Below are 20,680 nucleotides of genomic sequence, written 5' to 3'. Positions count from 1 at the left end.
ATTTAGCTTTCCCCCCATCAAATATACACAGGGGATTATGCCCCACTCCCATCAGTGGTGAACTGGGGCACCTGATCCCACTGAGCAGTCCCAGGGCGTTGGGGGGGGGGGTCCTTTGCACCCCAACCCCTCCCCACCATCAGGGGGTGAAAACAAATACCCTCTCTCTGTGGAGAGGAATCTAGACATTTGGGAGATACCCCATCTTGCAGCCCTGTGCTGCAAGGCAGGGAATCAGTCCTGGGCTCCCATCTACGGTGCCCTGAGAAGCAGGTGTTGGCTTTGTAGCATCCATCTGTGGACCCCCCCCCAGAACCTGGGAATAAGGGGGATCAGGATATGGAGTTGTACTGCTGGAGTGTAGAAGGAAAAGGGGGGCTTCTCTTACCCCTTCCTGCCAGGGGGTAAGGTTGGGGTAGGGTAGATCGGTCATTGAATCAGCACGTTGCTCCCAGTCCTGCATTTTCCACAGTAATTAGCACGGGCCTAACTTTTCTCCCGCTGAGCGCGCTGGGAAAATTTCACCCTGATTTGCTCTTGGTTCTGATTTCTTTCCGTTGTGTCACTTCCCCCTCATAATATCCTTTGCAGCTCCAAGGCCCCAGTCAGCTCTGCTTCTGGTGACTCCTGTTCTCTGTGTGCGTCTATTTCACCTGAAGAAGATCTCAGAAGGCTTTGCAAACCTCCAGGAAGAGCCACAACCCCTCTGCCAGGTAGGGCTGTGTTGTTATCATCCCTGATTTACAGATGAAGAAACTGAGGCACAGAGGAGTGATGTGATTAGGGTCACGCAGCGAGTCAACAGGAGTCTGGCCTTGTTAGAACATAACATAACAATGGCCGTACTGGGTCAGACCAAAGGTCCATCTAGCCCAGTAACCTGTCTACTGACAATGGCCAATGCCAGGTGCCCCAGAGGGAGTGGACCAACAGGCAATGATCAAGTGATCTCTCTCCTGCCATCCATCTCCATCCTCAAACAGAGGCTAGGGACACCAATCCTTACCCATCCTGGCTAATAGCCATTAATGGACTTAACCACCATGAATTTATCCAGTTCTCTTTTAAACGCTGTTATAGCCCTAGCCTTCACAACCTCCTCAGGTAAGGAGTTCCACAAGTTGACTGTGCGCTGCGTGAAGAAGAACTTCCTTGTATTTGTTTTAAACCTCCTGCCTATTAATTTCATTTAGTGACCCCTAGTTCTTGTATTATGGGAATAAGTAAATAACTTTTCCTTATCCACTTTCTCCACATCACTCATGATTTTATAAACCTCTATCATATCCCCCCTTAGTCTCCTCTTTTCCAGGCTGAAGAGTCCTAGCCTCTTTAATCTCTCCTCATATGGGACTCATTCCAAACCCCTAATCATTTTAGTTGCCCTTTTCTGAACCTTTTCTAATGCCAGTATATCTTTTTTTAGATGAGGAGACCACATCTGTATGCAGTATTCGAGATGTGGGCGAACCATCAATTTATATAAGGGCAATAATATATTCTCAGTCTTATTCTCTATCCCCTTTTTAATGATCCCTAACATCCTGTTTGCTTTTTTGACCGCCTCTGCACACTGCGCAGTTCTTCAGAGAACTATCCACATGACTCCAAGATCCTTTTCCTGACTTGTTAAAGCTAAATTAGCCCCCATCATATTGTATGTATAGTTGGGGTTATTTTTTCCAATGTGCATTACTTTGCATTTATCCACATTAAATTTCATTTGCCATTTTGTTGCCCAATCACTTAGTTTTGTGAGATCTTTTTGAAGTTCATCACAGTCTGCTTTGGTCTTAACTATCTTGAGCAGTTTAGTATCATCTGCAAACTTTGCCACCTCACTGTTTACCCCTTTCTCCAGATCATTTATAAATAAGTTGAATAGGATTGGTCCGAGGACTGACCCTTGGGGAACACCACTAGTTATCCCTCTCCATTCTGAGAATTTACCAGTGTGACAGTGCAGGGGGTAGAACCAAGTTTGCTCGACAGCGCCAGCATGCCAGTACTACTGGTGCAAGGTTGGCTTCGCTTCAGAACTTCTGTACTTCACAAGTAAGCTCACACTCCTCAGAGCGGGTGCTAGCTGGGTCTGTTTTGAAAGTTGAAAGAGTGGATGGGGAGGGGGAAAGTGCTTTTAAAGTGTCTTGCAGCCTGAAAACATCCATCTTTTGACACTCAGAGACAGGGTCTGGGTTTAAATCTGATGGAAAGTGCTGACAGCTAATGGCTCATGGTGTCCAGTGTGTTATGATTTTGGTGGGTCTCAGAGCTTCTCTTAGGTAATAATAATAATCCCTAGCTTTTATCAAGTGCTTTCCATCAGTAGATCTCAATACAATTTACAATGCAGGTCAGTATCATTACGCCCATTTTAGAGATGGGGAAACTAAGGCATAAAGAGGGGAAGTGACTTGCCCGAGGCCATCCAGCAGGCCAGTGGCAGAGCCAGAATAATAATAGAACCCAGGTTTCCTGAGTTTCAGTCTAGCACGCATTGCCTCTCTCAGTGTTCTTGTCACAAAAGCCTCCGGCACAATGGGCACTAATTAGTGTCTTTCTTGTTACTCTTATTTATGAATTAATGATTAATTAATAATTAATCACGGAGAACCAGGGATCACCCAATGAAATTTAAAGGCAGCAGGTTTAAAACAAACAAAAGGAAGTACTTCTTCACATAATGCACAATCAACCTGTGGAACTCACTGCCAGGGGATGTTGTGAAAGCCAAAACTATAACAGGGTTCACAAAAGAATTAGAGAAGTTCATGGAGGATCGGTCCTTCAGTGGCTATTAGCCAAGATGCTCAGGTATGCAACCCCATGCTCTGGGTGTCCCTAGCCTCTGACTGCCAGAAACTGGGAGTGGAGGACAGCAGATGGATTACTCAGTGATTGCCTGTTCCGATCATTCCCTCTGAAGATTGGCCACTGTCAGAAGACAGGACACTGGTCTAGATGGACCGTTGGTCTGATCCAGTATGGCCGCTCTTATAGGGCATCACTTACGGGACTAAGGCAGATCTCAATTATGCTAGGTACTGAACAAACAGAGAGTAAATAGTCCCTGGATGAAGCAATGGATGGACTAGGGAGACAGAACTCCCATCCCAGTCCTAGACACTGCCTTCCGTGATCAGGATGGCTGGACGCACATGAACGGAGAGCAGTGGGCTGGGGCAAAGCATACCCTGTGCTGCCCCTGCTGTACCGGGCGGTACTTTCCACCAGTGCTAAATTATTATTATTATTATTATTGAACATTTGTACTGTGGTAGCACCCAGGAGTCCTAGTCACGGAGCAGGATCCCACCGCACTAGTGCTGTACAGACCCAGAACAAAGAGGCCGTCCTTGCGCCACACTTTTAAAAGAACGTGCATCCAAAGGGATTTTTGCCCAACATTCCCTGTGCATTGAAAAATCCCCCCACTTTAGGGAGGGGAGGCAGCAGCTTAGGGACTCACTGTTCCCTGCGAAGCTCCTAAGAGAAACAGAGATCTACACAGACTACTATGACTCCCTGACCTACAGACCCCTTGTAATAATGTACAGTACACAGCCCATGTCACTGACAGTTGTTTCAGAAGCAATGGGGACCCTTAGTGGCAGGGAGTGGCAAGTGCAGCCTTTATGGCTGCTACAATCACGTGACTTTTCACAGCTTGCAGATCTGGGATGTCGCAGGTGAGAAATTCCCGCTGGCTTAAAATAAAGTGTGCCTTGTTGTTGAAATCCCTATTTGCGCGTCGTAAAAGTCTGGCAGGGATCTGTCCCTTGTTGGTGCCGGCCAGTCCTGTGATGATACCATGTAGACTAATACCTGTAGTTAATTTCCCATTTGGATCCGTAGGCCAGGGTGCAGGAATTGATCCTGACATGGTGTGCTGGCTGTGCTGCTCCCAGAGAGTTCCTTTCCCCTCCCCACCGTCTCCTCCTTTAGGGGGATACACACCCAGAAAGCAGGCAGCAGGCTGTTGGGCAAAGCACATTTGGAAGGTAGGTGGATTCTCATGAATTAGGGGTGGTTTCCTGGAGCGGAGTGGGGCTGTAAAAGGGTGATGTTCATTCTTGCAAGTAAATGAGATTACTGTGAAATAATAAGGATGGGTTCAAAAGTTGAAAGTTTAATGATTTACAGTGAAAGGCCTTGTATTACCCAGGGATTGTGATTGTAACATGCTCTCTGTGACTCAGATCCCTCTCTGCCTTCCAATCGCTTTTCAGACCTTGTAGGTTTCATGCTCCTTACTATTCTCAGGCTGCTCATAAACAAGAGTAGTGTTTATTTTCACAAACACAGGAGAAGATTTTTCCCAGGGCCCCATGAGCACAAGTGGCATAGAAAATCACTGGGGCTTGTGCTCTGAAATCCCTTAGGTACCTTTGAAAATATCCCCCTCAACCAGTCAGCGGTGCTGCCAACTCTGATGATTTTATCGCAAGTCTGACAATATCTGGTGCCTCAAAACCCCAGCTCCTGGAGTCCTGTGATTAGAAGAGCATCTCAGCTATCATTTTTTTTTTAAATTACGTTTCTAACCCTCATGGTTGCAGAGAAGAGCGTGAGAATGTGAAGCCAATGTGACCTACAGGCTCAGAAACCAGTAAGCAAAGAAAAAGAAGCCCATTTTTATTTTATTTGGCTTAAAATCATGATTTTTTTTTAAATCTCATGATTTTGGGGACCTCACTCCTGATTTTAGAAAGCTTGGGGTTAAGTGATACTGAATCAACAGGAGAGAAGTTTGGCTCAAGACGCAAATTAAAACCCTGACTCAGGAGAGGAACAGCTTGTGGGAGTTAAGCACACGTTTAATGTCCTTTCCTCCATTGGGGTCAAAGTAATGTTCTTTGGGAATGAGCGCTCTCCAGTGGCGCTGGAAGGACCAGAAAAGTTGGGGGGGCCAAGCAGCAACCAAAAGAGGGGAGCAGCTGGGGGATGCCCAGGGGAATAGGGAGTGACTCCCTGCAGAGCCCGTCCTGTTCCTGCCTTCCCCACTACCTATGCTTGGCTCCTGCTCCCCCTGCGGGTGACTCTGCTGTCCAGGTAACCCTGGTACCCAACTCCCGACATCCTCCGGCTCCCAGAAGCTTTGGCTTCTGTGCTCCCCTGCCTGGCCCTGGCTGCAGCAGCCCGGCTCCCCCGTGCTGACCTGCTACCAAGCACCTATATTCTCAAAAGGGCAGTGGTGAGGGGAACAAGGGGTGACTCCCTGCATGGCCTGTCTGGTCACCGCCTCCCCCTACCTGTGCTCAGCTCCTGCCCACACTGGTGACTCCACTGTGCAGGCCGCTCTGGTTTCTGACATCACCTGTCTCCTGCCCCTGCACTCCACTGCCTTGTCCTAGCTGTAGCATCCCAGGTTACCTCCATGCTGACCTGTTGCCGAGCGCCTATATTCTCAATGTGGGGGGCATGGGTCCCCTGTTTAAAAAGTGGGGAGGCAATTGCCCTTTGCCTGCCTCCACCCCCCAACTCTGGCTCTGACATTGATTATGCTCTTGCAGGGGTGGCTCTATGTATTTTGCCGCCCCAAGCACGGCAGTCAGGCGGCTTTTGGTGGCTCGCCTGCAGGAGGTCCGCTGGTAACACAGATTTGGCGGTATGCCTGTGGGTGATCTGCCGGTCCCGCAGCTCCGGTGTACCCGCCGCCGAATTGCCACTGAATCCGCTGGACCTCCCGCAAGCATGCCGCCGAAGGCTCCCTGACTGCCGCCCCCACAGCAACCGGCAGGCCGCCCCCCACGGCTGGCCGCCCCAGGCACGTGCTTGGTGCGCTGGTGCCTGGAGCCGCCCCTGTGCTCTTGCAAGAGCAGGCTTTCCTTTCTCCTTGCTCTCTCCATCTCTCCTTGGTCACTCCTCCTTTTGTAGCGTGGTGTCCATCCTTTCTAGAAGGAAAGCTCTTCAGGGCAGGACCTTGACTTCCTTTGTGTCTGTGGTGCTGCCAGCTGTAAATAATGCGTTATAATAACCAGTGGACGTGGGCCCTGCAGGATCCAAACACTCTAGATTTTGGGGGAGATTTGGATCTGAGTGAGCCAAATACTGGGCCAAACCAAATGGATCAGACTGAACAGGCCAGATCTCAGCAACCCTGAAGGTGGTTTTCAGGTCCAAGCTTTGCATTTCAGGTGCATAAACTAAGACCTGGCGTGTGCAAACAGGGTTCGGGGGGCACGACCACCCGCCCTATCTTTAAGGCTACATGGGAGAGGAGGCCCGAAACCTCTGCCTCTTGTACCTTGGGGGCTCAGCATGGGAAATGTGGAGAATCAATGAGGTAAGAAGACCATAGCCTGCCCTTGATTTGAGTGTTGTATTCGTTACACTAGGAACCTCCTAAAAATTGCTGGAATTTCCATTCCTGAAACGAACGACTGCTAAATTTAAATCCCCAATAAATGGAAACAAGTCTTCAGGCAGCACTTAATCAGCCTGTGCATTTCCCCGGGAGAACGGCTGCGGATTGGAAGAAGGCGTGGATGGTTTTTAGATCCAGTAATAACATTTATAGCTTGGCAGGCTCAGATAGGAGCAAGTACCTCTCATGCTGTAATGTGAGCTGCAAGCCTGTCTGGGATCGGAACATCATTTTTTGTTACCGCCTCTGTACATCATTGCACAATCGGCCAGGTGCATGATGGGATTATATTAACTTTTCTTTGAAGTAGCAGTTGTTGGCAGGATTCGTGAGGCCACAGTGGATGAACCAGTCATTTGATCCAGTGTGGCAAATCCTCTACAAGGTCTGTTTTGTTCCATTTCTGCCCTGGGAATTGCAAGGTTTGCTTTAGCTGGAGAATGCACAGAGCAGGAGACAGACAGAAATCAGGGGTGTCAGCGTAACAATTCCATTACATCAGGTGTAAGAAAAACTGGTGCAAATGGGGAAGTAGCACTCACCTGGTACTCAGTGATCAAGTGTGACTTGCATTGAGCAAGTATTTAGCAGAGAATTAGCTGGTGCAGCTAAATTGGGGAATGTATTTATTAATTGTATTAAAGGCGCCCCATTATACTAAGCATGGTATAAACAAATGGTGATTGATATCCCTGTCCAAAGAGCGTACAGTCTAAATAGTCAAGGGTAGGAGAAAGGAAGCTTTGTCATCCGCATTTTACAGAGGGGATCTTGTACAGATCTTGTACGCCTTTACAGAGGCACACTCAGATTCATGTAATTTGCCCCCACTCACACAGGGAATCTGTGGTAGCACCAAGAACTGAACCCAGCTCTCCTAAATCCCAGGTCAGTCTCTTAATCACAAGACCAGCCTTTCTCTCACCCATACTGGGATGTTGAGGGCATAAATTAATGTTTAGGGCAGAGGGTGCTCTCTCTTGCACCCCGGGGTAGTTGCTTTTTCGGCTGCACACAAGTGAACCTTGTATGCACATCCATTGCTTGCTAAAGCAGTCTCCACTCTCTGCGCTTCCTCTTGACTTAAGTTGGTGCATTGCATGCGGGGGCTTGTAGGTGCTTCTTGTTGTACCTCCTCTGGCGGTTGGATGGGGTGCCGCGCCCTGGGATTTCTAGTCCTTGCTAGCCACACCTCTGCAGAGAATATGAGGGCAGGGCTCTGTGGACTGCACTGAGGCCAACAGAGTGCACTTTGGCCAGAGCTGCCTAGTTCATTTCACCTCTGGGAGCTGACAGGTAAGGAGCTGCTGCATCTCCACTGTGCCTGACCCACGGGAAGGGGGGAATGAGAGAGAGGGTCTGGGAGGGAAAGAAGAAAGGTGTTCAGAAAGCTCCCATCGGTGGCCGGGCACCCTGCCCCCTTTCTTGAGCACCAGATGATCCGTAATGATCACTTTTCCCAAAGGAGTTTGTAATGTCTCAGCATCGCTCTGGCCTGGGCTGTCCCTGGCATTTCTGTGGCCAACAGCATTTAGCACATAGAGGTACAGTATCTCGGAGCTGGCCTGTTTGGACTGAGCCCAGCAGGGGGCTACGTGAATTGGACTCTATTTGTGTCTGGCAAATAGAAAATCTCCTGGAAGCAGCAAGGGGTGCCTTTAAGAGCTGCTGTGTGGAGTTACTTGGCAGTAACAGATCGTTTCCTTTGTACTTTGTCCCTGTGGCGCTGGACAGGTAACAGGACACTGGGTGGCTTTTTTCCAGAGTGGTTGTTTGGGGGGCGCATGGGCTTCAATGGGGGAGAGCTCAGCACAGTTATTTGTCGTGGGCGGGAAGAGTTCTCAGCACAGCATAAAACTGCAAGGAAGAATCGGACTGTGGCCCGAGGGCTGACCGACGGGATCGGGCACAGGCAGTGCCGCTGAGATGCATAGGGGTGACTCCGTGGTACATAGGTTATGGAATAGGGTGGGCATCGGATTATCACTGAAAAGCACTCACAGTAGAAGGGGTTTTTTAGGAAGGGTTTCACAGCAGAGATGGGGGTTGCGTGGCGCAGAAGGAAAGGAGATGATGTCCTAGGCAGGCAGCCGGGGTGCTGAGATCGCTGCCTACCAGGCTGACCATTATTGTCCCATTGTCTCCTGGTAGTCCTCCCTCTGTGTGGCTGAATCTACCTGTTGTCTCATGTCTTGTACTTGGATAGGGAGCTCTTTGGGGCAGGGACCGTCATGTTGCTCTGTTTGTACAGCGCCTAGCACAGCGGGGTCCTGGGCCATGACTAGATGCTACCACAGTTCAATTTTTTCAATTATTAGCCAAGCATAAGGGGAAGCGGGGGTGGGGGGGTGAAGAAGAAGAGGAAGAGGATACTGGCTTAGGAGGTGCACAGGCAGCAGGAGGAAGAAGAAAGGGAAACTGTAGAGGCAGGGCCTACGAGGACTTTGAAGCTCTGCGGGGAGGGGAATGACCCTTAGTTCCAAGCTCTTTGAGCTCATGCTCCTTGGCCTATAAGCCACCAGGAGTTTGTGGCCCCTGATCTGCGGAGGAATGTCCTCCCCATGTGACGAGGAAGACTGCAGCCATACCTTTGGGTGACGTGCCCGGCATCTGGGCTGGCCATGTTGCCTGGACATGAATGGTCAGCGCTGGGTGGTGTCTGCAGATGACCAAGTCCTACAGCAAGGGCTGGTCATTCTAGAGGGGTCCATATCACCCACCCCTCTGGGGATCATGCTGCAGGTGGGGTGGTCTGTGACTCCCACTGCCCTAGGGAAGGTGCCGGAGCAGGCTGCAAATAGGGAAGGTTCCTGTACTGCAGGTATGATGTCCAGAGCTCCCCAGGCTTCACGCTTCTCTCCCAGGAAAGTGTAGGTCTCCGCAGAGATTCACGGACGTCTGGTGTGTTCTGATGTACAGGGGCATGCTCGGGGGAAACGGCTGATGATGGCAGAAGACCCCCTGTCCCACCCCGCCCTGGATAAGGCGGCCGGCGAAGAGTTCCTGCAGGAAGCTTTCCAGATCATCCTGGAGGAAGCCGTCAGGAAAGGGACAGATGTCGCAGAAAAGGTGGGGTTCCTGAGGGCAGGGGTGGCTGGCCTAAGCTCCACCCCTTCCATGGGGTAGCCTGTGGTGGCCCCTCTTCAGCGTGGGCACGGGAGGGAGTTTTCCCTCTTACCACAAAGGTGTTTTGCAAAGGGCTCCTGTCTGTTTCTAAGACGAGTTGCTGCCAGTGGTGATCATTGGCCCTCTCCCTGTCTCCAGGTGCCCTTTGCCCAGAGCAGTGGTGATCATTGGCTTTTCCAATCCACTGGCAGGAACGTGGCACCACCAGAGCGGTGATCCAGCTGGCCTTAACCAGTGTCACAGGCCACCCCCTGCAGCCACGCACAAGTTGCCCCCTACTGCCTGGGCATAGACTGAACAGCCACCCCCTGCTACTTGGGCACAGACTGCCCCACCACCCAGGCACAAATTGCCTGGTCACCCCCTACAATATAGGCACAGACCAGGTGGCCACTTCCTGCCACCAAGGCACAGACTGTCTGGCCACCCCCTGCCAGCCGGGCATAGACTACCTGGCTAAGGGCTGGACCAGGAGCCCTATGGCCCCACCTCATGTATACAAAACAGCGCCGATCGCACCCTCGGCTTTAATATTAAAGGGGAGCTCCTGGAGACGGCAGTTCATAGCCTGCAGTTCGGCCTGGCCACTCAGCTCAAGGAGCATGGTATGTCGTTATGGAGCGCACCGGTGCCTAGAGAGGAGAGCGACCACAGGCTGCACGCCAGCGCCCATCCACACCGTACTGAGCCCACTCGTGCCTTAGATTGCAAGCAGAGGAGTGACTTTGCTCGGCACGTGCTGTCTGTTCCCCTGACTGCTACTGGCACTGTGTTCCGCTGTCCCCTCTCCCAGGGGAGGATCTCCAAGAGCTCTGGACACGCTGGGGCGCTGAGCTTGGAGGCCTCGCTCTGAGAGGCAGGCTGGCAGAATCCCACTTTGCAGAGGGGAAAAAACAAGGCCCCGTGGTGTGAAAGAGCCTGGGGAAGGGCTCCATGTGTTGTCACAAGGGTCCTGGGGAGCCCCGGGAGGGAGACGTTCGGGATTGCGGCCGCAGGAAGAGCCTCTCTCTGATGTGCTGCTCGGACCCAGTCCCCTCCCATCCTTTCCTGTTTATGGGCTCAGTCCAGGGGAAATACACACGCAGTCCTGGGCAGTGAGCAGGGGCGGGAGGGCTAGGGGGGGGGGGGGGGGGGGGGGGTGACCATTCCAGACTCTTCCATTGCCAGGGACGGTGAGAGGAAGTACCAGCGCTAACGGTGGGGAGGAGAGTGCATAGAACTGAGGTGCCCCCTGCTGCTGCTTAGACAGGACCCGACTCCTTTCCCCCAGCCTGGAGTAACCCCCCTCACACATGTGCACAGGCTCCTGAGGTCACGAGCTGGGCGTCTTCTACCAGCCTTGCCCTCAGCTGGGCAGGGGCCCTGCTTGCCCTGTGCCCCCTGGCGAAGGGAGCATCCAGGGAAGGGCTGTTTTCCAGCTCAGCAGGCCACTGATGGATTGTCTCTGTCCCTTCAGGTCTGTGACTGGAGGGAGCCCCAAGACCTGCAGAAAATCCTGGACCTGGAGCTGAGGAGCAGTGGGGAGCCCCAGCAGAGGGTGCTGGAGCACTGCCGGGACGTCATCCACTACAGCGTGAAAACATGTAGGTGATGAGAGACTCCGACGGCTGGGCCTGGTGCAGCCCTCGGAGGGGGTCCCCCGCCTCCCGCTGGCTGTGCTCAGAGCTGCCTGTGTGCACGTCAGAGGGAGAACAAGGCTCGCCCTCTGCTGAGCAGGGCCTGAATGCTAGGTCAGAACTACGTCCGTAAGGGATATCAGTGCAGCTGTGACGTACCAACTAGGGTGTCTATGTCCCTGGAGCCCAGCCAGGTGAACGTGGCTATCGCCCTCTAGCGGCTGCAGTCCAAAGAGGGTAACGGCCTTGAAATCGCTATAGCTCACAGAGATTCTCCTTTAGCTCAAATTGTAGGGGCTGTATTTATGGACTCACAGGTCCTGGGGGCTGCCCAGTGTAGAGCTGAGCTCGTGACTGATGTCGGATCTAGCCCAGGTTTAATGAGGACACAAGCTCTGTTTCCTGCTCTTCCCCTCTCTCTCTCTCTCCCGCCCCCCAGGTCATCCTCGTTTCTTTAACCAGCTGTTTTCGGGGCTGGATCCCCATGCCCTGGTGGGACGGATGATCACAGAGACACTCAACACCAGCCAGTAAGTCCTTGCCCTGTCTCTGAGCACCCTTGGCCTGGAGCTGCCCAGGCAGGCAGTGAATGTAGCTGAAGGTGGGGCACAAGGATGATTAAGGACCCAGGAAAGAGAGAATGCCGGGGCTGTTTGCTGCCAAAAGACAGGAGGGGTGGGTGAAATTCACAAAGGGGGGGAAAGTTCTGGGGTCTCATTTTTGCCCTGAGGCTGCAGTGTCTCTTCTTTAGATGTAGAGGGGGTGTGGCTCCCCACACACAGCTCTGCTGATGCCCCATAATCCCAACCCATAGCCCCCGCTGCCATCCCACGCCCAGGTACTCTTGAATCAGAGCTCCCATCGCTGCCCAGCTGGTCTGCAATCTGCAATATGGACCAGCGCCCTGCAGGTTTCACTCCCTCCTGGGCTCTCCATCTCCTGTGCAGCTCCAGGTAAGCCCCCTCCCCCAATGGCCGGGTGCCTCACTGAGGTGTGTCTGTGTGTCCCCCAGGTACACCTACGAGATCGCCCCCGTGTTTGTGCTGATGGAGGAGGTGGTGCTGAAGAAGCTGCGGGAGCTGATTGGCTGGGGGAGTGGAGACGGGATATTCTGCCCAGGTGTGTGAGGCTGATATACTGCCAGAGGGAGGGTCAAGCCAGGGGCACCCAGGGCATCACTGCCCTTTCATGAACCGGGTTTCCTGCTGGGATTGGGGTGCTGGGTCCTTCCTTCCCCATTGCCGGTCTGGTTTATGTCCCCCCTGACAGATCCAAAGCAAAGGTGCAGGACTAGACCCTCAGCTGGGGTCAATCGTGGTAGCTCCATTGACATTGATTGAGCTGCACCAGTTTCCCCAGGATCTGGCTCCTATACCATACCGCTCAGAACTGCCGGAGTCCTGCAGGGCTAGGAGATCCCAGAAAGAAGTGTGTGAGCAGGGTTAGCAGCTGGCATCCTTGGCTGACATAGGGGGCAGGGGGCAGACTCAGCCCTTCCTGGCATACACATGGAGCTGGAGCCAAACTCAGCCCTTCCTGGCACACACACAGGGCAAGAGCCAGACTCAGCCCTCCCTGCAGTTTACGGTTCACTTAAAAAGCAACAACGGAACATAACCTGTGGCCAAAGCTTTCTCCTGTGCCTGGCTCTTCCTAAGGCGCTTCTCTGCAGGACTCCCCCGATCTCTACCCTTCGTTCCCTCTGCCTCAGAGAGACCCTCCAGCCCCTTTTATGTCATGGCTTGGACCGGATAGGACCTCCCTTACAGAAGGAGGCAGCAGAAATACCTCTGTCTCTCTCTGCAGGGTTCTGGCACCCGGCACTAACGTGAGTCAGCAAAAAAGCTCTGCTTTTTTGAGTCCTAGAACCTGACGCTCTTCCAGTGATATATCAGTGCCACCTGGGCCTTCCTCGCAGCAGTGCTCGATCAGTGTGAGTGTCCTCCCAGCAGTGCCCTGCCAATAACAACCTCCTTCCACCAGTGTGAGCTTCCTCTCAACAGTGCCCTGCTGATGCCAACTTCCTCGCCTCAGCAGTGTGAGCATCCTCCCGTGCCCTGCTGGTGGTAGCGGGGACTCCACCAGGGCGAGTTTCTTCTCGATGCAGTGATTGAAGCCTCCTTCCTCCCCTCCAAAGCTGTCCTTGTTCCTGCCCCGCAGCACATGGGGAGTGGGCGACAGGCTTGCATTGATCTCAGTGGGTTTGTTTCCCTACAGGAGGCTCCCTCTCCAATATATACGCCATGAACGTGGCACGGTACCAGCGCTTCCCAGACAGCAAGCGGATGGGCATCTGGGCATTGCCAAGGCTGGCGGTGTTTACTTCGCAAGAGGTGCAACCCGGGGCTTCCCCTTCAGTAGCCATGACAGGAACATGAGAAGAGGGGGGCTGGGCTTGGTCTCCCCTTAAGGATGGGGTGCTGCAGTGTCACCCCATCAGAGCCGCGGATCAGCAAGGCCCAGAGCAGGACCCACTTCTGCCCTCAGCGTCTGTGCCATTTGGCTTAACCCAGGCCATCTACAGCCCGCTCCCCAGTTTGGCCGGTGTGCCATACACACAGCCCAGCACAGGGACTGGGGTCTTTCGGGGGTCCTTTTCAAACAGGAAGCATTGCATTGTGGGATGGAGGTAGGCCAAGTGGGTGTACCAGAGGGTTAAGGGTTGCAATGCCTGAGGGTCACTCTCCGCCCCGGGAAGGATGCCCAGGGCCTGGATTCAGCCGGCTCTCAGAGCAGCGGTCCGTCCTGCACTTGTAAATGCCTGAGAGGTGCTGAGGGAGGAGGAGAGGAACGGGACGGAGGCTGCAGTTCGAGGAACGTCAGCCCATGGCTTCTTGCTGTAGCATTTTCCTGCTAATTTGGACAAGGCCAAAAATCCCATAAACGTCAACATCTGTCTAATCCGTCCACGCCTTTGAATGGGCCTCTTACCAGAGTACGGGGGGCCCTGTCGGAGAATTAAGGCGCATCAGTTCTCCATCCACCCCATGCAGGGGTCCCCCCCATGGGAATAACGCAGCAGGGCTAAAGAATCACAGAATACACAATACAGCAGAGGTGCTGGAACTAGGGGTGTGTGTGGGGGGGGAGGGCTGCCACACCCCCTCACTAAATGACACTTCCTGCCCTGTGATTTCTTTGGGACTGGACCCTGGCAGGAGTCTGTACTGATTCCCTCCCTTCCGCCTTCCCCCACAGTGCCACTACTCCGTCCAGAAGGGGGCGGCTTTCCTGGGCATTGGCACAGACAACATCTACCTGGTCGGAGTGGATGAGAGGTGAGAGCTCACCCTGGGAATGCTTGGGGCCTTTATCCAGACCTGGCACTGGTTCCATTCGACTGCGCCTCCTTCCCTTCCTACAACACCCTACAGCTGGGAGAGGCTGGTACGACAGCCACTGGAAGCACCCCAGCGCCCAGGACTTCTGCCCTGCTCTCTACAGCTCTCCTTTCTGAGAGCTGGGTGCGCCCCAGCAACCAGCGCCCCCTTCTGGGAGTAGCCGAATGCGCCCCAACACCCAAGGCACATGCCCCATTTCCTTCAGGCTCTGTATCTGGAGGATAATAATAATAATAATTAGTGGAGATATCCCATCTCCTAGAACTGGAAGGGAACTTGAAAGGTCATCAAGTCCAGCCCCCTGCCTTCACTAGCAGGACCAAGTACTGATTTTGCCCCAAATCCCCAAGTGGCCCCCTCAAGGATTGAACTCACAACCCTGGGTTTAACAGGCCAATGCTCAAACCACTGAGCTATCCCTCCTCCCATGCTGGGACTGCAGTGGCTCGGAGCTCCCACAAGCCATCACTCCTCCACGAGTCCCATCAGTGACTCTTGCTGGCCTGAGCAGGGTAGCTAACAGCTCCCACAGACGCTTCCCTTCAGCCACCTGCCTTATCTTGGGTAGAAGAATCCATCTCTGCTCCCTACACAGAGTCCGCCCCTGGGGATAATTTGTGCTCTCATCCTCAGGGGGAAAATGATCCCTGCAGACCTGGAGAAACAGATCAACAAGGCAAAATCTGAGGTGAGTTTGAGGTGGGGTGAGGGGGTCTGGTCTATGGGGCAGGGAGCAGCCTGCTAGGAACACCCCCGCCCTGTAACGCCACCCCCCACCCACTGCCCCTCTTCCTTTCCAGGGCGCGTGTCCTTTCTTTGTCAACGCTACCTGCGGCACCACTGTGCTGGGAGCCTTCGACCCACTGGTGGACGTGGCAGACCTATGCGAGCGCCACGGGGCCTGGTTTCACGTGGACGTGAGTCCCCCAAGGAGGGCGGGGCAGGGAGATGTGCCCTCGGGCGCTACAGATTTAGGAAGGGCTCCGTCCCTGGGCACGTGCGATGTCTGTCCAGGAAGGGAAGTGGGTCTAGGGGAGCAGATGAGGAGGTCACTGTGAACCTTTGGTTACCACAGCTTGGCTGAACAGACCCAGCATTGCTGGTAATTGACAAGCCCTATCCCTAACCCCCACACGGCTTGTCCAGTTCACTCCTGTTGTAGCGTGAAGGATCCTGTGAACGCTCTTCTATCCACACACACAAACCATCACCCATGTTCTGCGATGCTACTAACACCACTGGGGCACCGGCTGAAGCCGAAGTGAGCACAACTGGTCTGCTGCTATCACTCCGCAGTGAGGATGCACTGCTTGGGGGCTGCTAATCTTCCAGGGCCTTCCCATCATCCCCCTGGGCCACTTGGACAGTAGTTTTTTTTTCCTGCCATCTCTCGTGCATCCAGCCTGGAAGTCACCTGCCAGTTCATACAGGCCAGTTTGGTGTTGGAACCAACGGCTGCATTCCTCCAGCTCTAGCGTCCTCTCTCCACGTGCGCTGGGCCTCATGCAAAACCCAGGCAGGAGGCTTCAGGGTCAGGCTCTCCCCTTAGAGCAGCCAAAAGACAGGGGATCGTAGATGTCCCAGTGAGAGAAGAGGCCCTAGGCTGAGCTAGAAGGACCATCTTGAAAATGGGTTCCCCTTGGCTGAGGGTGCAGCATGCCCCAGTCTCAGCGGGTTTAGCCACATGTAGCTCCCCACTGGCTGCTGACTGAACTCAAAGCGCTGCTGTCTCTCCCTGTTCCTCCTTGGCAGGCCGCATGGGGTGGGAGCGCCCTGCTCTCCAGAAGACACAGACATCTCCTGCGTGGGATAGAGAGGTGGGTACTGTCCCCAAACTGGGGGACAGGGTTAGCGGTCGCGCTCGCAGCTTCATGGTAGGAGTGGAGGTCAGAGCCGTTGAGATCAGGCGAGGGGCTGGTTACGCAGGACTTTACATCGGGGTGAAGAACTTCAAGGACGCACTGAGAACAGGTATTGAGCCAGAGCGGGAGATGATCTCTCCCTGCATCACGTGATCCTGTCCGATCCAGCACGGGCAGCCTGTGCCCGTAAGACCCTGAAATTAGCACATTGTGACGTCAATATCAGTGTGTGCAGCTCTGCTCCTGCTGGTGAATATCCCATTCCATACACCTCCTGGAGCTAGCCGTCCGCTGCCACAGTGCACCCACAGCTGGCCCTGCACTCCCCAGCCTGTTCCCTGGCCCAGCTAATGTTAATGTCTCACTGAGTCTCCCTTTCCCTTGCAGGGCGGATTCAGTGGCTTGGAACCCCCACAAGATGCTGATGACGGGTTTGCAGTGCTCTGCCTTCCTGCTTCGAGATAGCTCCGTAGGTCTTCACCGCCGCCGTTCCCTCTCCTGCTGTGATGAATGCAGCTTATGTGCTATTCCCTACAGTGCATCCTGCTGGAAGTGGATGCAAATGAAGTGACAGGGAGCTCCCCCACAGCCAATAGCCCTGCCCCATTTCCTACAGCGCCCCCTGCTGGGAGAGGCTGGGACTGGAGTAGCTGGGAGCTCCCACCACAGCCAACCCTCCTGCCCCGCTCCCCACAGCGCCCCCCGCTGGGCGTTGTTGGAAGTGGAGTTTCTGTGAGCATGTAGAGCCAATCCAGCTCCCACAGTGCTCCCTTGCTGGCCTGCCTAGCGCACGCTTTGTCCCTACTGTCCCATGGGGACCTTGTCGGGACATGCTGATGTGTTTGTTGGACCCTTCCATTTCAGGGCCTGCTGCAGCAGTGCCACTGTGCCAACGCCACCTACCTCTTCCAGACCGACAAGTTCTACGACATGGCCTACGACACGGGAGACAAGACCATCCAGTGTGGCCGCAAGGTGGACTGCCTCAAGCTGTGGCTGATGTGGAAGGCCAATGGGACTGAGGGGCTGGAGAAGCGAGTGGACAGGGCCTTCGAGTTCACTAGGTGAGGGGTGGGGGATACAGGTGTACCCCTAACTCCAAGAGGTGCTCTAGTGATGCCCCCTGATCCTACACATGGATGGTGTCTCTAGCTCCACTATTGCTTTATGCCCACCACAAAAGATCAACGATGTTCTCTTCATTCTCTCTAGGTACTTGACTGAGGAGATAAAGAAAAGGGAAAGTTTCCAGCTGGTGATAGAGGTATGGGCCATCTGGAGCCATTGCTACACCACGGCTCATCGGGAGCTTGTCGTTTTCCAAGGGATTGGGGAGAGTTTATCATGAGTTCCCAAAGCCCTTACTGATGGGTGGGTGGGCAGCACCTACTTATCCTTGTTACGTGAATTGACCAGCAATGAAATCCAATCCCCGTGGGTGTTCCTAGAGCCATAAGCAAGGGGAGAGCAGGCTTGGGCCCTGTCCAGTCTCCAGAGGCTGCACCTCCATTAGCTGAGGTTTTGGGGTACTCGGGTTGTTTACTTACAGAGATCCGTGCTGGTGACCCCTTCTCCTTTACCTCCCCCAGCCCGAGTTCATCAATCTGTGTTTCTGGTTTGTGCCGCCCAGCCTCCGGGGCAAGCAGAGCTGTGCTGATTACTGGGAGAGACTGGGAAAGGTGAGTGCAGGGAATGCTGGGAGTGGGGTGGGGGGAAGCCCCTGTTTTCTGATGGATAGATACAGCCTCCCTAGATGGTAGTAAACTCCAGTACACCCATCCAGACTCATGGAGAGAGAGAATGTGTGCGTGTGTCTGGCCTGTCCCCCTGCCAACCCCCAGGCTGTGGCACCCCAGCCTTCTCTCTGCTGGCCAGGCCGTGGGCTGCTTCTCTAGCTTACTATGTACTAAGACTTCACTGTTTCTTTGTATCCAAGGCCCTAGGTCTTTGTCCCACTGGCCCCAGTTGATGTCTCTTGTCACACTTAGACACCCAGCGTTCCAGGCATTATCCGTGAAAGGGATTTTCAAAGCCGCTTGGCACAGTTGGACATCCAGCACCCAGGGAATCTCTTAGGGAGTCCCGCACCCAAATCCCATTGATACCTTTCAAAATCCAAGCTGTTATATGGTGACCCCTGCTAGGGGCGCCTTCCAGCATCAACCCACAGCACAACAGGTGCACCCAGCCTCAGTTTCCCTTTTCCTTGAAAGGAATGTAGTCCGTCTGCCTCGGGGCAGAATGTCTTCACATACACCCATGCTGTGATTCCCCCGCAACCTTGCACTGAAACCTTTCTCCAGTTCCCATAGTGAACACATATTGTCATTTTCCCCTCCCCTAGCCCAGGGCCTCACCCACTGGAGAATCAGTAGCAGCACTGTGCCCCCACTTCCTTTGGTGCCTGTTCCAGGTCTCCCTGCCTGGGAATGACCACCCTTCCCACAGCTCTTCCCTCAAAGCTTTGCCCAAAGAGCTCCCCAGCTGTTCCCAAGGAGTCCCACGCCTGCTCGGGGGGATCCACCCTCTTGCTTCTGGGCTCAGCTTCCCCTGGCTAAGCTAGATCTTCCCCTTTTGCTTTGGGGCCACTTCCTGGACCTTCCACCCATCAGGGTCCTCACCAACAGTCCTGTTCCTGCTCCCTCCCCAATTCTGCTCTCTCCACTGGGTCACCTGAAGCTCTTTCCCAAGCAATACCTGCTAGCTCATCACTGTTCCTCTCTCTCGGGGGCGCCTAACACCTCCAGTGTCTGATTCCTGTCCTGGCTCATGGGGCCCTCTCTTAAGCCTAACTGGAAGGTGGCTGACATATCACAGGGGAACTGGACCCTGCTCCTCCTTAAAGGGGACAGTCACCAACAAGCCTAAAACCTTGAGCTAGCTAGATGGGTTGGGCTGGCCATTGGAGGGGTCTACTCTATAGCCCAGGAGAAGGGTTGCAGGTTCATATCACAGCTGGCGAATTGGGTGGCCGTATGCACCACTGACTGATGCTGACACTAAGTGCTGCTCCGCTTAGGTGGCTCCAGCTATCAAGGAGCGGATGATGAAGAAAGGGTCCATGATGGTGGGCTACCAACCCCTTGGCAGCAAGGTCAACTTCTTCCGCCAGGTTGTCACAAATCCCGTGGTCACCAAGCAGGACTTGGACTTCTTCCTGGATGAGATCGAGAGACTGGGCACAGATTTGTAGGGATCTCAGGCCCCCCTCCTCACCATCAGCTCCTGGCAGGTCTCCCAGTGATGGTGGGACATCACATCCACTCCTGCCCATGGTATCCTTCTCCACAGCCTCCAGCAGGCACTACCATGATAACACAGTTCACCAGAGTTCAGGTGTTCAGATGCTGGCCTCGCCCACATGTCCTGCATAGACATTACACCAGAGAGGAACTCAGCTTTTGTGCTTCTCTCTAGCAACTCCCTCTCTTCCTCTCCTGGGTCCTTTTGAGAGAAGGGACATTGTGAAGGCCCAGAAGAGGGTAGCACCTGAGGTTACTGAAAAGATGGTAGCATTCTTCTTGAGATTATCAGCTAGCACATGATTCCAGAGCTTTCCTTTGCCTGTGACCTGAGGCAGCTCCAGTAAGACTCTGTCGGGACTTGGGTACATCTTGGACAAGTTGGAAGAGGGTGCTTATCTTGGATTCTGGAGGTGGACATTTCAGCCCCAGCCCGCGGACAAGTAGAACATCAACATCTGGTGCAACAGACCAGGGTCTGGGATGTACGCTCAACAGACACAGCTGATCACGTAGGAGGAATGGCGGTTATGGGGCAGTCCACACGTGCCCTGGAGATGCACTGAGCTGTGTGGAACTGGCACAAAGCTCCACCTGGATTGCCTCCAAACAGCCTTTTCAAGTCAAACGAAACTGCCGAAACTGCTTCTCAAGCTGCTACCAAGCGATTGCGGTGCTCCTTTGTCGTTCCTCCCCTGCCCTTAGCACTCTGGCCTAGGTATTTGTGATTCATTTAATTAAGCGCATGATGTCAGTTCTTAATAAATGGTAAATGCCCCCCCCCCCCAGCATTTCATAAGCAGCACAGCAGTAAACGTTGGCTTTTGGTTTTAGAGCCAAACCACTGCTACGTTTGTTAAATCGCCATACCAGCCCCCTCCCCCCATATTGTATTGCACTTGCCTGCTAACTAAAATGACTCACCTTAAAACGGTCTTAAAGAGACCACCGGGCTTATGGTGAGCTTAGAAGTTCACTGCTGCAAGAAGTCTTGCAACATTGCCTACTGCTCCAGGTTCAGGGACACCCAAAGCATGAGTTGTGTCCCTGACCATCTTGGCTGAGAAGTTCATGGAGGATAGGTCCATTAATGGCTCTCTCATTCTTTTTTGGATCCCAGTTACCC

At 53.7% G+C, this 20,680-nt stretch overlaps 1 protein-coding gene across 7 annotated transcripts; it reads left to right on the top strand.

The window, feature by feature from the left end:
- Positions 1–591: 591 nt before the first annotated feature.
- CSAD (cysteine sulfinic acid decarboxylase) lies at positions 592–20,332 on the top strand. 7 transcript variants are annotated; one of them, XM_034791709.1, is made up of 15 exons: positions 592–713; positions 9,287–9,436; positions 10,950–11,076; positions 11,549–11,639; positions 12,122–12,228; positions 13,327–13,442; positions 14,308–14,387; positions 15,084–15,138; positions 15,251–15,367; positions 16,203–16,267; positions 16,700–16,781; positions 17,177–17,376; positions 17,525–17,576; positions 17,902–17,991; positions 19,332–20,332. In XM_034791709.1, the coding sequence occupies exons 2-15, from the start codon at positions 9,311–9,313 to the stop codon at positions 19,503–19,505; spliced, it is 1,482 nt and encodes a 493-aa protein (XP_034647600.1). In that variant the 5' UTR covers positions 592–713; positions 9,287–9,310; the 3' UTR covers positions 19,506–20,332. The 7 variants fall into 7 exon arrangements, with proteins under 7 accessions (XP_034647600.1, XP_034647599.1, XP_034647597.1 ...); XM_034791708.1 differs by lacking the exon at positions 592–713 and adding an exon at positions 3,640–3,689; XM_034791706.1 differs by lacking the exon at positions 592–713 and adding an exon at positions 3,867–4,001.
- The last annotated feature ends 348 nt before the right edge of the window (positions 20,333–20,680 follow it).

Source organism: Trachemys scripta, chromosome 16, assembly GCF_013100865.1.
Source record: "Trachemys scripta elegans isolate TJP31775 chromosome 16, CAS_Tse_1.0, whole genome shotgun sequence".
In the NCBI taxonomy this organism is placed as follows: domain Eukaryota; kingdom Metazoa; phylum Chordata; order Testudines; family Emydidae; genus Trachemys; species Trachemys scripta.
The sequence above is the reverse complement of the archived record's forward strand: the minus strand, read 5'-3'. Positions and strand labels throughout refer to the sequence as shown.